General features: G+C 40.4%; 1 protein-coding gene across 1 annotated transcript in view; it reads right to left on the minus strand.

Moving 5' to 3' along the window:
* HPSE2 (heparanase 2 (inactive)) overlaps window positions 1-16585 on the minus strand; it is a 695926-nt gene that overhangs the window by 153535 nt on the left and 525806 nt on the right. The window contains exon 8 of the mRNA XM_042238951.1: window positions 1496-1602. Within this exon, the coding sequence (XP_042094885.1) occupies window positions 1496-1602 (107 nt within the window). The remainder of the gene's footprint in view (window positions 1-1495; window positions 1603-16585) is intronic.

The raw sequence follows: 16585 nt of genomic DNA on the forward strand, positions 1-16585 counted from the left end.
TGAGTATAGAATAAGGCCTCATATTGCATCCCTGGTTTTCAAGGTATTCTATGATTTGGTGGTAAAACTCTGTCTCTAATCATACCTGGGCTTCCCAAGTGGCATTAGTGGTGAAGAACCTGCCTACCAATGCAGGAGACATTAGAGATTCGAGTTCGATCCCTGAATCAGGAAGCTCTCCTGGAGGAGGGCATGGCAATCTACTCCAGTAGTCTTGCTTGGACAATCCCATGGGCAGAGGAGCCTGGTGGGCTCTAGTCCATGGGGTTGCAAAGAGTCAGAACAACCGAAGCGACTTAGCACAATCATACCCCTGCAGATACTGAGGCTTTCTCGCACTAATCATTTCCCCTCACAATGTTCCTTGGGCTTCCAGGTGCCACTAGTGGTAAAGAACCACCTGCCAGTGCAGGAGACATAAGAGGTGTGGGTTCGATCCCCAGTGGGGAAGATCCCCTGGAGAAGGGCACAGCAACCCACACCAGTATTCTTGCCTGGAGAATCCCATGGACAGAGAAGCCTGGTGGGCTAAGGCCCATAAGGTCACAAAGAGTCAGACACAAATGAAGCGGCTTAGCACAATCATACCTTCACTAACCCCTGCAGATACTGAGGCTTTCTCACACTAATTGTTTCTCCTCATAATGTTCCTTCAGCTTAGAGTGCTCCCCACTACCCTCAGCAACAACCTTCACCTATAGGAATTAGAGAAATTTCTCTATGTTCCACTCAATTGCCTCTTCCTCCGCAAAGTCCTTCCTGATACTCCCAGTCAGAAATTCTTGATTCCTCTGCATGTCTATCCCTTGTGTGGACAGACCATGTAAGGAAGGAAGAGAGATGGTATAATTTAATGCAAAAAGGTAGGCCTCTGAAGCAGACTGCTATAACTTGAGTCCAAGCTCTGCCATTAATTAATAATCACATCTATCTCACTGGGTTCTTATAAAATAAGGGCATCTACTACACTGGTTGTTAAGTCATTAAATATGCACAAATCACTATTAAATATGCCCTTGGCACATGGTAAGCACTAGGCAGTTAAAATCATGATGATGAAACTTATCTCTGATAGCTTTTCTTACCCCTCATCTCTATTCCTCCAGTTGTCCAAGTTTCTAAAGGGCAAAACCTCCCTCTTATTCTTACCTATCTCCCAGGACTCTAGTGAAAATTACAAGAAAAAAATGTATGCTGTCTGTACTGTATTTTGCACTGTAGACATAAAATAAAACTTATTACTATCTACTTATTACTAATCTTATTACTAATAACTACCATTATTATTCTTGCTCTAATGCCTGTACCTGAGATCTTATTATTTAGACAAGTCCCTAATCACTGTTTGATGAGTGTTTAAACACATTTACAAAGAAACGGATGAAGAATTTTCAGAAGGAAACGAACCACCACCCCATCCAAAGGGCAGAATAATAAGCAATTTCACTGTCCTTTCCTCAGTGCACTTGGGAGTGAAATTGCAAGTTCTACTCACAAGAATCCTGCAGCATAGGAATCTGATAGATTGTTTGTGCCTCCAGCTGAGGTGGTCACCACACCTTCAAGCCAAATCTTCTTTCCTGGGGTGTATGTGTTAACCACCTGTTCACACAACAAAAGCAGAAGGAGATAATGAGATTTTTAAAAAACTGTTCCTAAATGAGAAGGACCATACAGTCTCTTAAAGTTCCCCTGATCCTCTGCTCCCAGGTGGTCATGATCTGTGCTTTTTCCATGTTGATACAGCCCATATAGCTGGCACACAAACATACACACATTAATATTGATACGTGTCCACTCAAAGAAATGATCATTTTTTCTCCTAAGTGAACCCAAGTGACATTGTGACAGGAGAACAAGTGCATATTCCAGGACATGAGTTTACTGCAACACCCTTCCATGAAAATTAATCGTGGAGGTCAAACGGGAATGCTGTTAAAGATTAGACAAGAATTTCCCCTTGCACCTAGAAGAAGGTGGTCCTCTCCCTCTTCTTGACACTGGTCAGAGTGCCCAACCCACGGAGAGCTGGACATACTATAAATAAGAAAGCAAGAAAAATACCTTAAATGATTAGAAAACAGAGTCCTATTGTGAAAGTAAAGGTCTACAGTAATGATTCCCCTTAAAACATTCATGCTTTTGATAAACTTTGTGTTTCCTTTAAGATTAACTGGAACTAAGTAATATATTTCTGTTTTTCTTTTTTGCCTTTGGCTTCTAGGATATTCAAAGTTTAAATTTTGTTCAAAGACAGAGATAGAGATGATTAAGGCAGTTAGAGAAAAGTGGTTTTGTTAAACAAAACAAAACAAAAAGGTAAATAGTATAAGATGATGAACCTTGAAATCATTAAGCTAAGTGAAATAAACCAGACACAAAAGGCCACATATTATATTCATTTATATGAAATGTCCAGAACAGTCAAATCCATAGAGACAGAAAGTAGATTAATGGATTTCTAGGGTTGGAAAAAGGGAAAGAGAATGAAGGGGGAAGATGGGGAGTGACTACAAATAGGTATGGGGTTTCTCTGGAGGATAATGAACATGTTCTAAAATTAAATAGTAAAAAAACAATTTAAATTAAATTAAATTAAACAGCGACAGTTTCACAATTTTGTGAATATACTAAAAACCACTGAATTTCAAACTTTTAAAGGGTGAATCTCATGGTATGTGAATTGTATCTCAATAGAGCTGAGTGCGTAATATGTATCATTAACAATAGGAGAAGTAGACCCTAATAGGTAGATAACTGGTGTAGAAAGGGGAATAAATTCTGAAAATCTGGGGTTCTACCACATAGTGGCCATGAGATGCTTAGAGAATCATTATCTTGGACTTCAATTTCTTCACCAACATATAAAGTAACGTATTTGGAGGAGATGAAATCTAAGTCTTTTCTAAATACAAAATGTATCAGTATTTGTAATGCTTGTGCAGGTCCCCTTGGCTCCTATTCCCCAAAGGTCAAGAGTAAATTTGATTATGGAAATTAAAATAACATAAGTAATACATACAGGAGACAAAAAGGCAGATTTGGTCATCTCAAAAATAAAGATCTTGGCTAGAGGTAAATATTGGGGATGGTAGAAAAAAGCCACAGGAGTAGGTGAAATTAGTTAAGGGGAATATTTAAAATTATACTGGGCTTCCCTGGTGGTTTGGTTGGTAAAGAATCTGCCTACACTGTAGGAGACCGCCTGCAGTACAGAATCTGCTTGAAATGTAAGAGACCCAGCCTTGATCCCTGGGTTGGGAAGATGCCCTGAAGAAGGAAATAACAACTCACTCCAGTATTCTTGACTAAGAAATCCCAGGGACAGAGGAGCCTCGTGGGCTGCAGTCCATGGGGTTGCAAGAGTTGGACACAACTTAGCAACTAGACCACCATCACTACCAAAGAAGGGCTGAGGCTGTCTATGCAAAAACATGAAGGCATTATCAAATGGGTTTATTCATTCATTCAGTAAATATTTATTGAGCATCTACTATATGCCAAGCAGAATTCTAAGGGCAAACAGTGAATGAAACACAAATCTCTGCTCTCATCAGCTCATATTTTAGTCAAGGGGAAGAGACTGACAATAAACACACAAACATAAATTTAGAAATAGGAAGTGCTAGGAGGAAAATAAAATTGATTAATCTGATGGAAAGTGCCTTGGAAGGAGAGGAAGGTTGATGTTTTAGATGAAGGTCAGGAAAGATCCCTCTAGCACTTTTATATAAGGACTTTAGTTAAGCTCCATTAAATGAGGACTTGATTCCAGAAAATGGATGGATTTATAAATTGCTATGTACATAGGACTCATCAAGGACACAGACACTCTGTAAATAAGGTTCATTTGAATTCTCTTCTGACTTGCAGGAAGATTTGGAAGGAGACAATCTAACACTTCTTATAATCAGTAAGGTAGAATTGATTAGCAGTTAGTGGTCTGCACACACATTGCCTGGGTGTGAATCCTGGTTGCATCATTGACGCACTGTTGACCTTGCTGTGCCTCAATTTCCTTAGCTGTAAAATTAGAATAATAAATGTGCATTTTAAAAATATTTAAGTGACCTAATATTTGTAAAACACTTGGAAAGGTGTCTGGCAAACGATAAGCTCTTAAAGTAAAGCAAATGTTACCTAGATCACTCTCTTTGTCCAAAGCACATGAGATTGTGATCGGCAGTCTAACATTAGACTTGGTTGCTTTCATTTGGATATGTTTGTGGTGGTAGGTAATAGACCAGACGTGTGCTAAGTAGCAGGGAAAGGTCTATTTAGAATTTAAAATCTACATGGATAGCTCACATTAATGTAATTAGCATTCAGAGTAGTTTGTTTATCCACTCAGCATAGGAGCAATTCTTGTCATTTTCTAGAGAAGCTATTAATACATGAACAAAAAAACACAGGGAGAGAGTGCTCTGATACAAAACCAAGCCAGTTATATGAAATTTTATATGGTAGAGAAATTCCTAGAAAGTATCAGTGTTAGAGGTTCTGGGAGTAGTTTGTATGAGTCAGCAAGGATTTTCTGAACATTTACTGTTTGGGACATGGTGAGAGGCTTAATGAATATTGTGTCTACCGTGAGACAAGAAGAGGTTATCATAGTAATGTGTGGGGGAGGTACTGAGGTTGGGTGCTGGTTGGGCCTAGAGAGGAAATTAGTATGGGCAGAAGAGGAGAAGAAAAAATCAGGAAAAACAGATGGAACCAGCTGCAAAATTCCCTTAGAAAGTGAAACTCTAAGAAACTGAGGGCTATAGTTCAACACTGCGGTTTTCTGAGTAAATATGATTCCCCCTGTGCTGGAAGAGAGAAAATTGCAGGACTGCAAAGAACAAGGGTACAGTTCCTGGTGAAAAATGATGTGCCAATGAAGGTTATTTTAAGGAACACATTGTCTGGGGAGGGAGAAGTACAAATGCCCAAATGCTGAGATTATTGAAGTGAAGGGAGAGGGGAGTTGAATGGTTGGCTCCCTTTCAGCAGTTTTTTTGTTTTTTTTTATCCCCCACAGACTTCAGCTCTTAGGCCCATGTGGACAAGGGAGCTTTGAAGCACCCACAGAACAGCTCAGCACGTTGCCAGTGGCTGCTCAAAATCTTTAGGCCTGCTAGGGGCAGGGTGGTATGAAGGGAAACCCTCCAGCTCCCTCTCTCTCATTTCAGGGGTTGAGGACATTAGGACTGTTTTGTGCGGCTATATTGAAAGAGGAGAGGTGAGAAAGAAAAATAGCTTTCAATTTTAAAAAAGTTTTATTTTCCCTACCACTTTGATTTTTTTTTTAAAGAAAACAGTTAAAAATAGAAAAATAACCATTTCTGTGGCACATTTTCAAAGTTGGGCTTCCCTTTCCTGTCTCTCCAAAACTGTGATTTGTCTTTAAAACAGACTCCTGAGAGCCTGGTTTCAGCCACTGGCTATGCAAGTGATGGTAGCCTTGTAGCAGCAGACATGTTGTTTATGGTTATCCAAACCCAACACCTTCCTTAATGAGAAAGGAAGCAATAAAACAGGAATAGAGGACAGGCCAGCTGGGCTAATCAGGCCTGGCAAGAGGCCCACCCTCCAAAGGAAGCTGGAGTCCATTAATTCCAGCATCTCATATAGTTGGAAATCAACCTTCCCTAGGACTTCAGGAAAAGCAGTAGTTCTTTAAACAAGCAGAACTGGTCCCCTATGTCACTGGTTAGAAGGAGCTGAATAGCTTTAGGGAACTTCTTAAACTTTCCTTACCCATGGACAAGGCTCTGCTTGGAGGTGCTCCTGTCTCTTTGTCCCTTATTGTATTCATAAAACGTCCAGGTGAGAGCTCAATAATGTTCCAATTTTTCTTTCCATCCTTCTTGTGTGTTTTTGACTCTAAGCTACCTACTACATTAGATGAGGACAAAATCATTCCATTCTTCCCTCTCCTTTCTTACTCACTGTCTCCTTCTGAGTTCCGGATCTTATCCTTTCTCCCTTGGTCTTCCTGCAAGGAAGACCTCCTTCTCAAGACTTTCCTCTACACTGCTTCTGTCTTTTAACCAGCTTCACCCTAGGTCCATAACCTCCATGGCTCCTCATTACCAGCAGCAGAACTCAATCATGTGCTCATGGAGTGGTCTGTGTGACTAGTTGGCAGACATGTTATGAGTGACTTGCTTCAGATAATATTGAAAACAGTGATTTGGAGAATGACTTAAAGTACTGATAAAAGAAAGTAGGTTCAAAGTTATCATAATAATATTCCTTTCATTCATCAGAATTATGAAATGCTTCCTTAACATGGAAAGAAAGCAAAGGAGCCGGTAAACTACACACAGCTCACAGTCTATTTTGTTCACTCGTCCATGAAAGCATGTTCAGTTCAGTTCAGTCACTCAGTCGTGTCCGACTCCTTGCAACCCCATGAACCGCAGCACGCCAGGCCTCCCTGTCCGTCACCAACTCCCGGAGTCCACCCATACCCATGTCCATTGAGTCGGTGATGCCATCCAACCATCTGATCCTCTGTTGTCCCCTTCTCCTCCTGCTCTCAATCTTTCTCAGCATCAGAGTCTTTTCAAATGAGTCAGCTCTTCAAATCAGGTGGCCAAAGTATTGGAGTTTCAGCTTCAACATCAGTCCTTCCAATGAACAACCAGGACTGATTTCCTTTAGGATGGACTGGTTGGATCTTCTTGCAGTCCCAGGGACTCTCAAGAGTCTTCTCCAACACCACAGTTCAAAGCATCAATTCGTCGGTGCTCAGCTTTCTTGACAGTCCAACTCTCACATCCATACATGACCACTAGAAAAACCATAGCCTTGTCTAGACAGACCTTTGTTGACAAAGTAATGTCTCTGCTTTTTAATATGCTATCTAGGTTGGTCATACTTTCCTTTCAAGGAGTAAGCATCTTTTAATTTCATGGCTGCAGTCACCATCTGAAGTGATTTTGGAGCCCAGAAAAATAAAGTCAGCCACTGTTTCCAGTGTTTCCCCATCTATTTCCTATGAAGTGATGGGACTGGATGCCATGATCTTGGTTTTCTGAATGTTGAGCTTTAAGCCAAGTTTTTCACTCTCCTTTTCACTTTCATCAAGAGGCTCTTTAGTTCTTCTTCATTTTCTGCCATAAGAGTGGTGTCATCTGCATATCTGAGGTTATTGATATTTTTCCTGGCAATCTTGATTCCAGCTTGCGCTCCTTCCAGCCCAGCATTTCTCATGATATACTCTTCATATAAGTTAAATAAGCAGGATGACAACATACAACCTTGACGTACTCTTTCCCTATTTGGAACATTGTTCCATGTCCAGTTCTAACTGTTGCTTCCTGACCTGCATACAGGTTTCTCAAGATGCAGGTCAGGTGGTCTGAAGGCATGTTAAACATGGTGAAATGAATGGTGATGGGAACCACTGATATGGGATATGACACCAACTGCTTTATTTAACTTGATATCTAAGACCCTTCATAACCACCCCTTAGCTGCCTCTTCTCCTCTCCCTCCCCATAAGACGTGAGGTTCACCACACAATGGACTCACTGCTTTTCAACTACATGATCTTCTTTTAGTATTTCACTGATCACTTTCTCCCTTACTCATTCCTCACCCATGTTGTCTGAGACATTGTTTTTTTCCATGGCTTATTTCTAATGTGATCTCATTTGTGAAACTTCTCTCAAAACTTCAGGATATTAATTCTCTCCTCTGGCCTCCAAAGGAGAAGGCAATGGCACCCCCCTCCAGTACTCTCGCCTGGAAAATCCCAGGGGCAGAGGAGCCTGGTAGGCTGCAGTCCGTGGGGTCGCTAAGAGTTGGACACGACTGAGCAACTTCACTTTGATTTTCACTTTCATGCGTTGGAGAAGGAAATGGCAACCCACTCCAGTGTTCTTGTCTGGAGAATCCCAGGGGCGGGGGAGTCTGGTGGGCTGCCATCTGTGGGATCGCATAGAGCTGGACACGACTGGAGCGACTCAGCAGCAGCAGCAGGAGCAGCTGGCCTCCAAAGCTCTTTGAATCTATCACTATCCTTGACCTTATTATACTGAGTTGTAAATTTCTGTTTGCCTAGCCATCCTTCACTATAAGCAGCTTGAAAAAGCCATATTTTTTCCCATTTTGCATTCCTTGTCAGTCACTTTGCTTATTAAATACTTGTTAAATAATGAGACAATGAAGTAGTTTACTTGTTAATAAATGAGAGAGGTAATATTTTATGGAAATATTTATGGAAAGGCTGAGTATCAGCAAATATAACTAATAATTTCAGAACCATAAGAACAAACATTAAATTTTCACAGTTTCATCTCAGAACTCTGTTTACTTTCTAATTGAATTCTGTTGTTTGAGGAGACCAAGAAGTTTCTGGTTCACTAAACTGCCTCCATATTTAATATGTTCTTCTCAGGTAAGACAAGCTGAGCTATTCTGAGCTCAGTGATTCCAATATCTCATCACATTCTTTCTGATTTATTTCTTCTGTCTAATGTACTTCCTGTCAGTTTCATTAATTTTTTTCTATATAATTCTTTTTATCATCTCCCTGTTCCGGAGTGCTGTATTTGCCCATTTTCTTTTGGTATCAGATCAATTTTTAATTTGTGGCTTCTGTTTCTGTGTCATTTTTAGGATTTAAAATTGCATTCTCTGCTCTTGTTATCTCAAACCGCAGAAAAGCAATTGAGTGTAATTGCAGCTAAACATAAAATTAAAATAAGAAAATACACAAAAAGGAGAGTCACAGAGGAGACAAGGAAATTATGAGCATATGTAAGAAAATGAGGGAGAAAGTTTCCCAGTACCAAAGCAATGACTATGTTCAAGAATAAGCACTTGGTGGAGGGAAAGACTGGACACCAGCTACCTGCACATCAATTACTCTTCTTCCCATCTCCAGTCCTTTTCTATGACTAACCAACCCCTCAGGCTTACTGGACTGTCTACCTACTGACAAGTCCTAAGTTTCAGCAGCCTCAGAGGTAAGTTCCTCTTGCCCAGGACAAACCCCCTGGAGGGGGAGATTTCCCCTCCTGGAGATTTCCCCACTTCCATGTGGAAATGTTAGACAGTCACCCCAAGCTGCCTTTTCCTCATGAAGAAGATTTTTGCTTCAAGGAGCAATTTGTTCTGAGGGCTAGTCCCTCAATATGTCCTTAATATACTCATTGCCTTCCACACAACAGGACCTCAACTATACACTGGCCCAAAACTGTGTACACAAAACAAATGAATGGAGTCCAGTGAATGAATGCAAATCACTCCCTGAAAATCCTTGTCCTCATCCACTCTCTAATATTGTGATAATATCATATATCACCTAATAACGTAGCACCCAACTTTTCATTCACCCCTCACTTCTAGAATACCCACCTCAGATTATATCAACTGACTGAGGTCAATCTGGCATTCTCTCACCAAGAACATTCAGTATTCTTTTTAAAAAGGTGTCCTAATCCTTGGTGGTCAGGAATATAAATATTACATGGGTTACAAAACTAATGGTCAACATGCCTGGGAGATTCAGAATGGTGTATTGGATACAGTGTGGGCCTTGGAATTAGGAGTTCTAATTTTACTACTTAGCAAGTGTGGCCTTCAAAACACTTACTGGTTTCTTCAATGGACTGATAATATTTGATGCGCTCAGTGGATGGCATTTGTAACCTAAAAGGTAATACAATTACTATAGTTCTGTAAGTTGTTAATGCATTTTAATGGTTTTGAAATAAGAATGTTTTCCATCAAAAGAAACTAGCCAGCTGTTTACTCTCTCCCTCCAGCTATTATTAAATTTAAGGTTGCTGTTATTGTTCAGTCACTAAGTCATATCCAACTCTTTGCGACCCCACAGATGGCAGCATGCCAGGCTTCCCTGTCCTTCACTACTTTCTGGAGTTTGCTTAAACTCATGTCATTGAGTCAGTGATGCCATCCATCTGTCTCATCCTCTGTCGTCCCCTTCTCTTGTCCTCAGTCTTTCCCAGCACCAGGGTTTTTTCCAATGAGTTGGCTCTTCGCATCAGGTGGCCAAAGTATTGAAGCTTCAACTTCAGCATCAGTCCTTCCAATGAATATTCAGGGTTGATTTCCTTTCGGATTGACTGGTTTGATCTCCTTGAAGTCTAAGGGACTCTCCAGAGTCTCCTCCAGCATCACAATTTGAAAGCATCAAATCTTTGGCACACAGCCTTCTTTATGGTACAGCTCTCACATCTATTCATGATCACTGGAAAAACCACAGCTTTGACTATAGGGACTTTCGTTGGCCAATTGATGTCTCTGTCTTTTAATATGCTGTCTAGGTCTGTCATAGCTTTTCTTCCAAGGAGCAAGCGCCTTTTAATTTCATGGCTGCAGTCACTTTGGAGCCCAAGAAAATAAAGTCTGTCACTGTTTCCACTTTTGCCCATCTATTTGCCATGCAGTGATGGTACTGGTTGCCATGATGTTAGTTTTTTGAATGTTGAGTTTTAAGCCAGCTTTTTCACTCTTCTTTTCCACCCTTATCAAGAAGCTCTTTAGTTCCTATTTGCTTTCTGCCATGAGAATGGTATCATCTGCATATCTGAGGTTGTTGATATTTCTCCCAGAAATCTTGATTCCAGCTTGGGATTCATCCAGCCCACTATTTCACATGACGTACTATGCATAGAAGCCAAATAAGCAGGGTGACATATACAGCCTTGTCATACTCCTTTCCCAATTTTGAATGAGTCTGTTGTTCTATCACTGGTTCTAACTGTTGCTTCTTGACCTGCACACAGGTTTCTCAGGAGGTAGGTAAGGTGGTCTGGTAGTCCCATCACTTTAAGAATTTTCTACAGTTTGTTGTGTTCCACACAGTCAAATGCTTTCACATAATCAGTGAAGCAGAAGTAGATTTTTTTTTTTTTAAATTCTCTTGCCTTTTCTATGATCCAACGTTAGTTATTCAGTCATGTCCAACTCTTTGTAACCCCATGGACTGTAGCCTGACAGGCTCCTCTGTCCATGGAATTCTCCAGGCAAGAATACTGGAGTGGGTTGTCATTCCCTTCTCCAGGGGATCTTCCTGACCAAGAGATTGAACCTGGGTCTTCTGCATGCAGGTAGGTTCTTTACCATCTGAGCCGCCAGGAAAGCCTATGGATGTTGGCAATTTGTTCTCTTGTTCCTCTGCCTTTTCTAAACCCAGCTATTACATTTGGCAGTTCTTGGTTCAGATACTGTTGAAGTGTAGCTTGAAGGATTTTGAGCATTACTTTGCTAGCATGTGAAATAAATGCTATTGTACGGCAGTTTGAACTTTCTTTGGCATTGCCTTTCTTTGGGATTGAAATGAAAACTGCCATTTTTGACTGAAAAAGGACTCTATGGCTACTGCTGAGTTTTCCAAATTTGCTGGCATATTGAGTATAGCACTTTAACAGCATCGTGTTTTTGGATTTTAAATAGCTTAGCTGGAATTCTACCATTGTTTGTGTTTAAGAATCAAGGAAATATAGTTCACAGAATGACACTGAGCAAAACTTTGGAGCTTTTTTTGTGGTAAACATATCTTTCCAGCTAGATTCCCCTATTTATCATCAGTGTCTTATATCTGAAAGAGAAGAGTCAAAAGTTCCACTGGGTCATATTCTCCCATTTTCAGATGCATAGTCAAGTGGAGTCACAGATACCAAATTACTGGGAAGCTCATCAACTTTAGCTCCCCATTTCCCCAGGCCTCTGTTAAAGTCCTGGGCAGGGCCCTAGTAATTTGTTCATATGGTCAGATCTATTTCTAAAACATGCAAATTTGTTTTGTTTTCTTTTTCTTAAAGTGGTCCCCATTGTATAAGTTGCCAGCCCCATAAAACTTAGAATCACCCCTGGATGTCATATCAGTGTGGCACAGTTTGTGTTCAGGGTCCTCTCTCTCTTGAGTTCTCCCTTGGCCTGTGTTTCTCTTCCGCTCTATCCAAACCTGCTCCTGGGAAGGACAAATACAATATGATGTCACGTATATGTGGAATCTAAATCATGATACAGATGAGCCTACCTGTAAACCAGAAGCAAAAGCATAGACAGAGAATAGACTGGTGTCTGCAAAGGGGTGGAGGCTGGGAGACAGATTCACTGGGGGTTTGGGATTAGTAGATGCACACTGCTATTTACAGAGTGCATTAACAACAAGGTCCTACTGTATAGCACAAGGAACTATTCAATATCCTGTGATAAACCATAATGGAAAAGAATATGAAAAAGAATGTATATATGTATAACTGAGTCACTTTGCTGGACAGCAGTAATTAACACATGGTAATTCAACTATATTTCAATAAAATATTTTAGTAAAATAAAATTATTACAGAGGAAATAACCTTGCTTTTGGAAAAGGATCATCTATTTTATATTAAGGCCTTAGTGTGACTTTAAATCAGTGTAGTTTACCTCTCCTCGGGTTATTTACATTCTGCTGCTGCTGCTGCTGCTAAGTCGCTCCAGTCGTGTCTGACTCTGTGCAACCCCATAGAAGGCAGCCCACCAGGCTCCCCTGTCCCTGGGATTCTCCAGGCAAGAATACTGGAGTGGGTTGTCATTTCCCTCTCCAATGCATGAAAGTGAAAAAGGAAAGTGAAGTCGCTTCTCCCGCTAAAGTAGAATCAAAAATTATTTTTCTAAAGTAAAGTATCTGGCATTAGCAAACTGACTAAAATGTTACTCAGAGCCACAGAGACCTTTCTTTCAGCCTTAAAGACATACCCAGAGGAAACTCTCCTACTATGGCTACTATAGTCATAGCCCATTTGTGTGCTGTGTGTGTTAAGTCACTTCAGTCATGTCCAACTCTTTGTGACCCTATAGACTGTAGCCCACCAGGCTCCTCTGTCCATGGGATTCTCTGAGCAAGGATACTGGAGTGGGTTGCCATGCCCTCCTCCAGGGAATCTTCCTGATCCAGGGATCAAATCCATGTCCCTTGCATTTCCTGCATTGGCAGGCAGGTTCTTTACCACTGGCAGCACCTGGGAAGCCTCATAGTCCACTTATGGTTGCCTAAATCAATTTCTATCTATTCAACGCTATGCTACAAAATTAGTAGTGAATTAGATTCTTTTGGATTTGAATGGCAGAGATAGCACATCTGAATGTGATGAGACAAAGATTTACTTTGCTTCTTCCACACTTCTACCATTATTTTACTCTGTTCATTCACCTTCCCCTCCCTAACTGTCTCCCTCTAATATTGACTTAGAGCCTGCTAAGTGGTAGGTACTGTAGTAGGCACTGTGGTAGGCACTGGCACATTAAAACAAGCATTCCACATGGGCTTTCCTGGGGGCTCAGACAGTAAAGAATCTGCTTGCAATGTGGGAGACTCAGGTTGGATCCCTGAGTCAAGAAGATGCCCTGGAGATGGAAATGGTCATGACTGAGCAAATTAAAAGACACTTACTCCTTGGAAGGAAAGTTATGACAAACCTAGACAGCATATTAAAAAGCAGAGACATTACTTTGCCAACAAAAGTCCGTCTAGTCAAGGCTATGGTTTTCCAGTAGTCGTGTATGGATGTGAGAGTTGGACTATAAAGAAAGCTGAGTACCGACAACTTGATGCTTTTGAACTGTGGTGCTGGAAATGACTCTCGAGAGTCCCCTGCAAGGAGATCCAACCAGTCCATCCTAAAGGAAATCAGTCCTGAATATTCATTGGGAGGACTGATGTGAAGCTGAAACTCCAATTCTTTGGCCACCTGATGTGAAGAACTGACTCATTTGAAAAGACCCTGATGCTGGGAAAGACTGAAGGTGAGAGGAGAAGGAGACAGCAGAGGATGAGATGGCTGGATGGCATCACCAACTCAATGGGCATGAGTTTGAGTAAACTCCGGGAGTTGGTGATGGACAGAGAGGCCTGGCTTGCTGCAGTCCATGAGGTCACAAGGAGTTGGACATGACTGAGCAATTGAACTGAACTGAACTGAGCAAATATATATAGATTATTGAATGAATCAATCAATACATCAATCAATCAAACACTGATTTTTTCCAGTGGTAAAACTACTGTTCTTAACCAACTAGTGTGTTTTCATTTTCGGTTTTCTTCGTTAGAGAAGGTTAACATTGTCATTGTCCTCATTTTCCTTTAATTGTGCAGCTAGTTATTCTATGATCCTTAAGAGTAACTATTATTCTTCTACTCTCCTCCCCTTTGATATACTTTGATATGACTAGTAGGTAAACCAGAGATTGATTGAGAAAAAAGTTTCTTTTTAAATCTGTTCATTACTTCCAAAGGATTAAATACTTCTCTGCCTTACCTACGTCCATGATCCTGCCACTAAGATATATTGGGAAAAGTGCTATAATGTTACTGTACCTATTAAGATTTCAAAAGAATTACTCTTTATTATTATAAGCAATCATAAATAATGATGATATTAACAAAAAATATTGGCTTCCTTAATATCTGAAATTTCCCTTCCTCTACAAACTACAGTAGATATATCCCACCATGGGCTCCTGTAGCACCCTAAATTCCACTGTTATATGAGTCATTGAATCTTACTATCATTGTTTGTTTCATTAACTATTTTCCCACTAGACTATAAAGTCTGTGAGTATAACCACCATATCCTTCTTGCTCATTGTTCTATCCTCAGGAGTTTGGAATACACAAGAATGTTATAAATAGTTTATAAATGAAGGAAGGAAGGGAAGAAAGAAGAAAGAGAGGAGGGAAGGAAATTTTCAAATATTAGGGAAGCCAATTGTTCAGTTTATTTAGTATTCAAAATGCAATCACAAGGACAGTATTTTTGAAAATACTTCCCTTATGACTGGGATTTTACCAACTCCTTCCTGTGCTTATTGAAATGCTGAAAATAATATCAAAAAGTGTTATTTCCTCCTCTGATTCCTCTAGGAAATGAAGACACAAATCATAGAGTCCAAGTGACTTGAGCCAAAATGGTTCACCTTGGTTCTTACGTTATTGTTTTGGAGTCTGCCCAGCTATCCGCACTATACCATCTGCACTGTATCCTAAACATCTCTCACTTTCCCTTTGGACTATTGGCTGCATTGTGAGATTCCCAACTCTTTCCCTCGACTCATCTCTCAAAGTACAGGCAATTATTCTCATTCTAATCAAAAGGAGCGAGTGAGTGAATCACCCAAATGAATGGATTGTCCAAACACTGTCTCTGTTTGATTTTCAAATGCATCATGTAGGTTTTCATATAACCAGAATTCACCCACTGCTCAGAAAACGAAACATTCTTAAGTGGCAGTCCAAATTTGGAAACCACAGCTGTTTTTAGCAATTGAGTCACTGTCTTTCAGGTGCCAAAAATATCACCTATCATATTCTCCAGGGTTCAAAGAAAGAGGAAAGAGGAAGAAAGCAAAGAACAAGTTGAGAATAAAGGTAACATGAAGCTTCTCCAGTAAAATGAATTGTTATTAAAAAACAACCATAATAACTGAAACAACAATAATTATGGCAATAAGAACTACCATTCACTAGCAATGAACAAATCAGGGTCTCATGTGATCTTCCTAATCTCCTTAAGAGGGAAAGAGAATAGTACAATGGTCGCTATCAAGTACTGGTTCCAGGAACTGTTGTGGATATCAAAATCTGCAGTTGCTTAAGTCCCATATACAAAATGGTGTAGTATAATAACCTATGCACATTCTTCCATGTATTGTACTTTAAATCATCTCTAGATTACTTATAATACCTAATATAATGAAAATGCTAGGTAAATAGTTGCCAGTACCTGGCAAATTCAAGTTTTGCTTTTTGTAACCTAAAATGTTTTTTTCTGGAATATTTTCAATCAGTGTTTGGTTGAATCCACAGATGCAGAACACACAGATACAGATAGAGAGAGCTGTGTTCTTAGCAACCTCATTTTACAAGTGAAGAAACAAAATCAGAAAGGTTAAGTGAATGGCTGAGGGTCATACAACCCAAGCCACTAGACTTCAAATCCTGTCTCCTGTCTCTTCTTCAAACAGCCTCACCACTGTTTTATATAAACCAACCTTGCATGAATTTGTTTGGGTAGGAAATCTACCCTTTTTCCACTACTAGTACCTAAGGAGAGATCATTAAGATGTCTCTGAACTTCTCAAAATAAAAAAGAAACAGAGATTCCATTTCCAGCTTTTGGATGAGAGTTCCATGTATATACCTGATAAAATGTTTACTTGGTCTGTCTCCAAGCTGATTGGAGCCGGGGCGGGGGTGGGGGGGGGGGGGCGGTGGTGGTGCCTCGCAACAAAGAACTTTGATCACTCTGCCCCAGACTGTACCCTAGTATCAAATTTCCAAAACTCCCATTCCACCCACAGGGGATTTCAGGAACAGCAAAAGTAACTTTTCAACTGACAAATCTTGATGACTCTTCTCTGGTCTTCTAGCCTTCATCTCCCCAAATCAGGCCAGAATCTAGTATATCCCTTGCTGTGGTGAAAGACTCCCCTTCTCAAGGCCCTAACAACTGGGTCCAGGTTACTGTAGCCAGTAGAAGGTCTATCCTATGAATCAAACCTTGAATCTGTGGTCTAGCAGCAAGCCTAGCAGATACTCATTTAAGACAATCTCTGGCAAGAGCTTTATAAAGAGATT

This window comes from Ovis aries, chromosome 22, assembly GCF_016772045.2.
Source record: "Ovis aries strain OAR_USU_Benz2616 breed Rambouillet chromosome 22, ARS-UI_Ramb_v3.0, whole genome shotgun sequence".
In the NCBI taxonomy this organism is placed as follows: domain Eukaryota; kingdom Metazoa; phylum Chordata; class Mammalia; order Artiodactyla; family Bovidae; genus Ovis; species Ovis aries.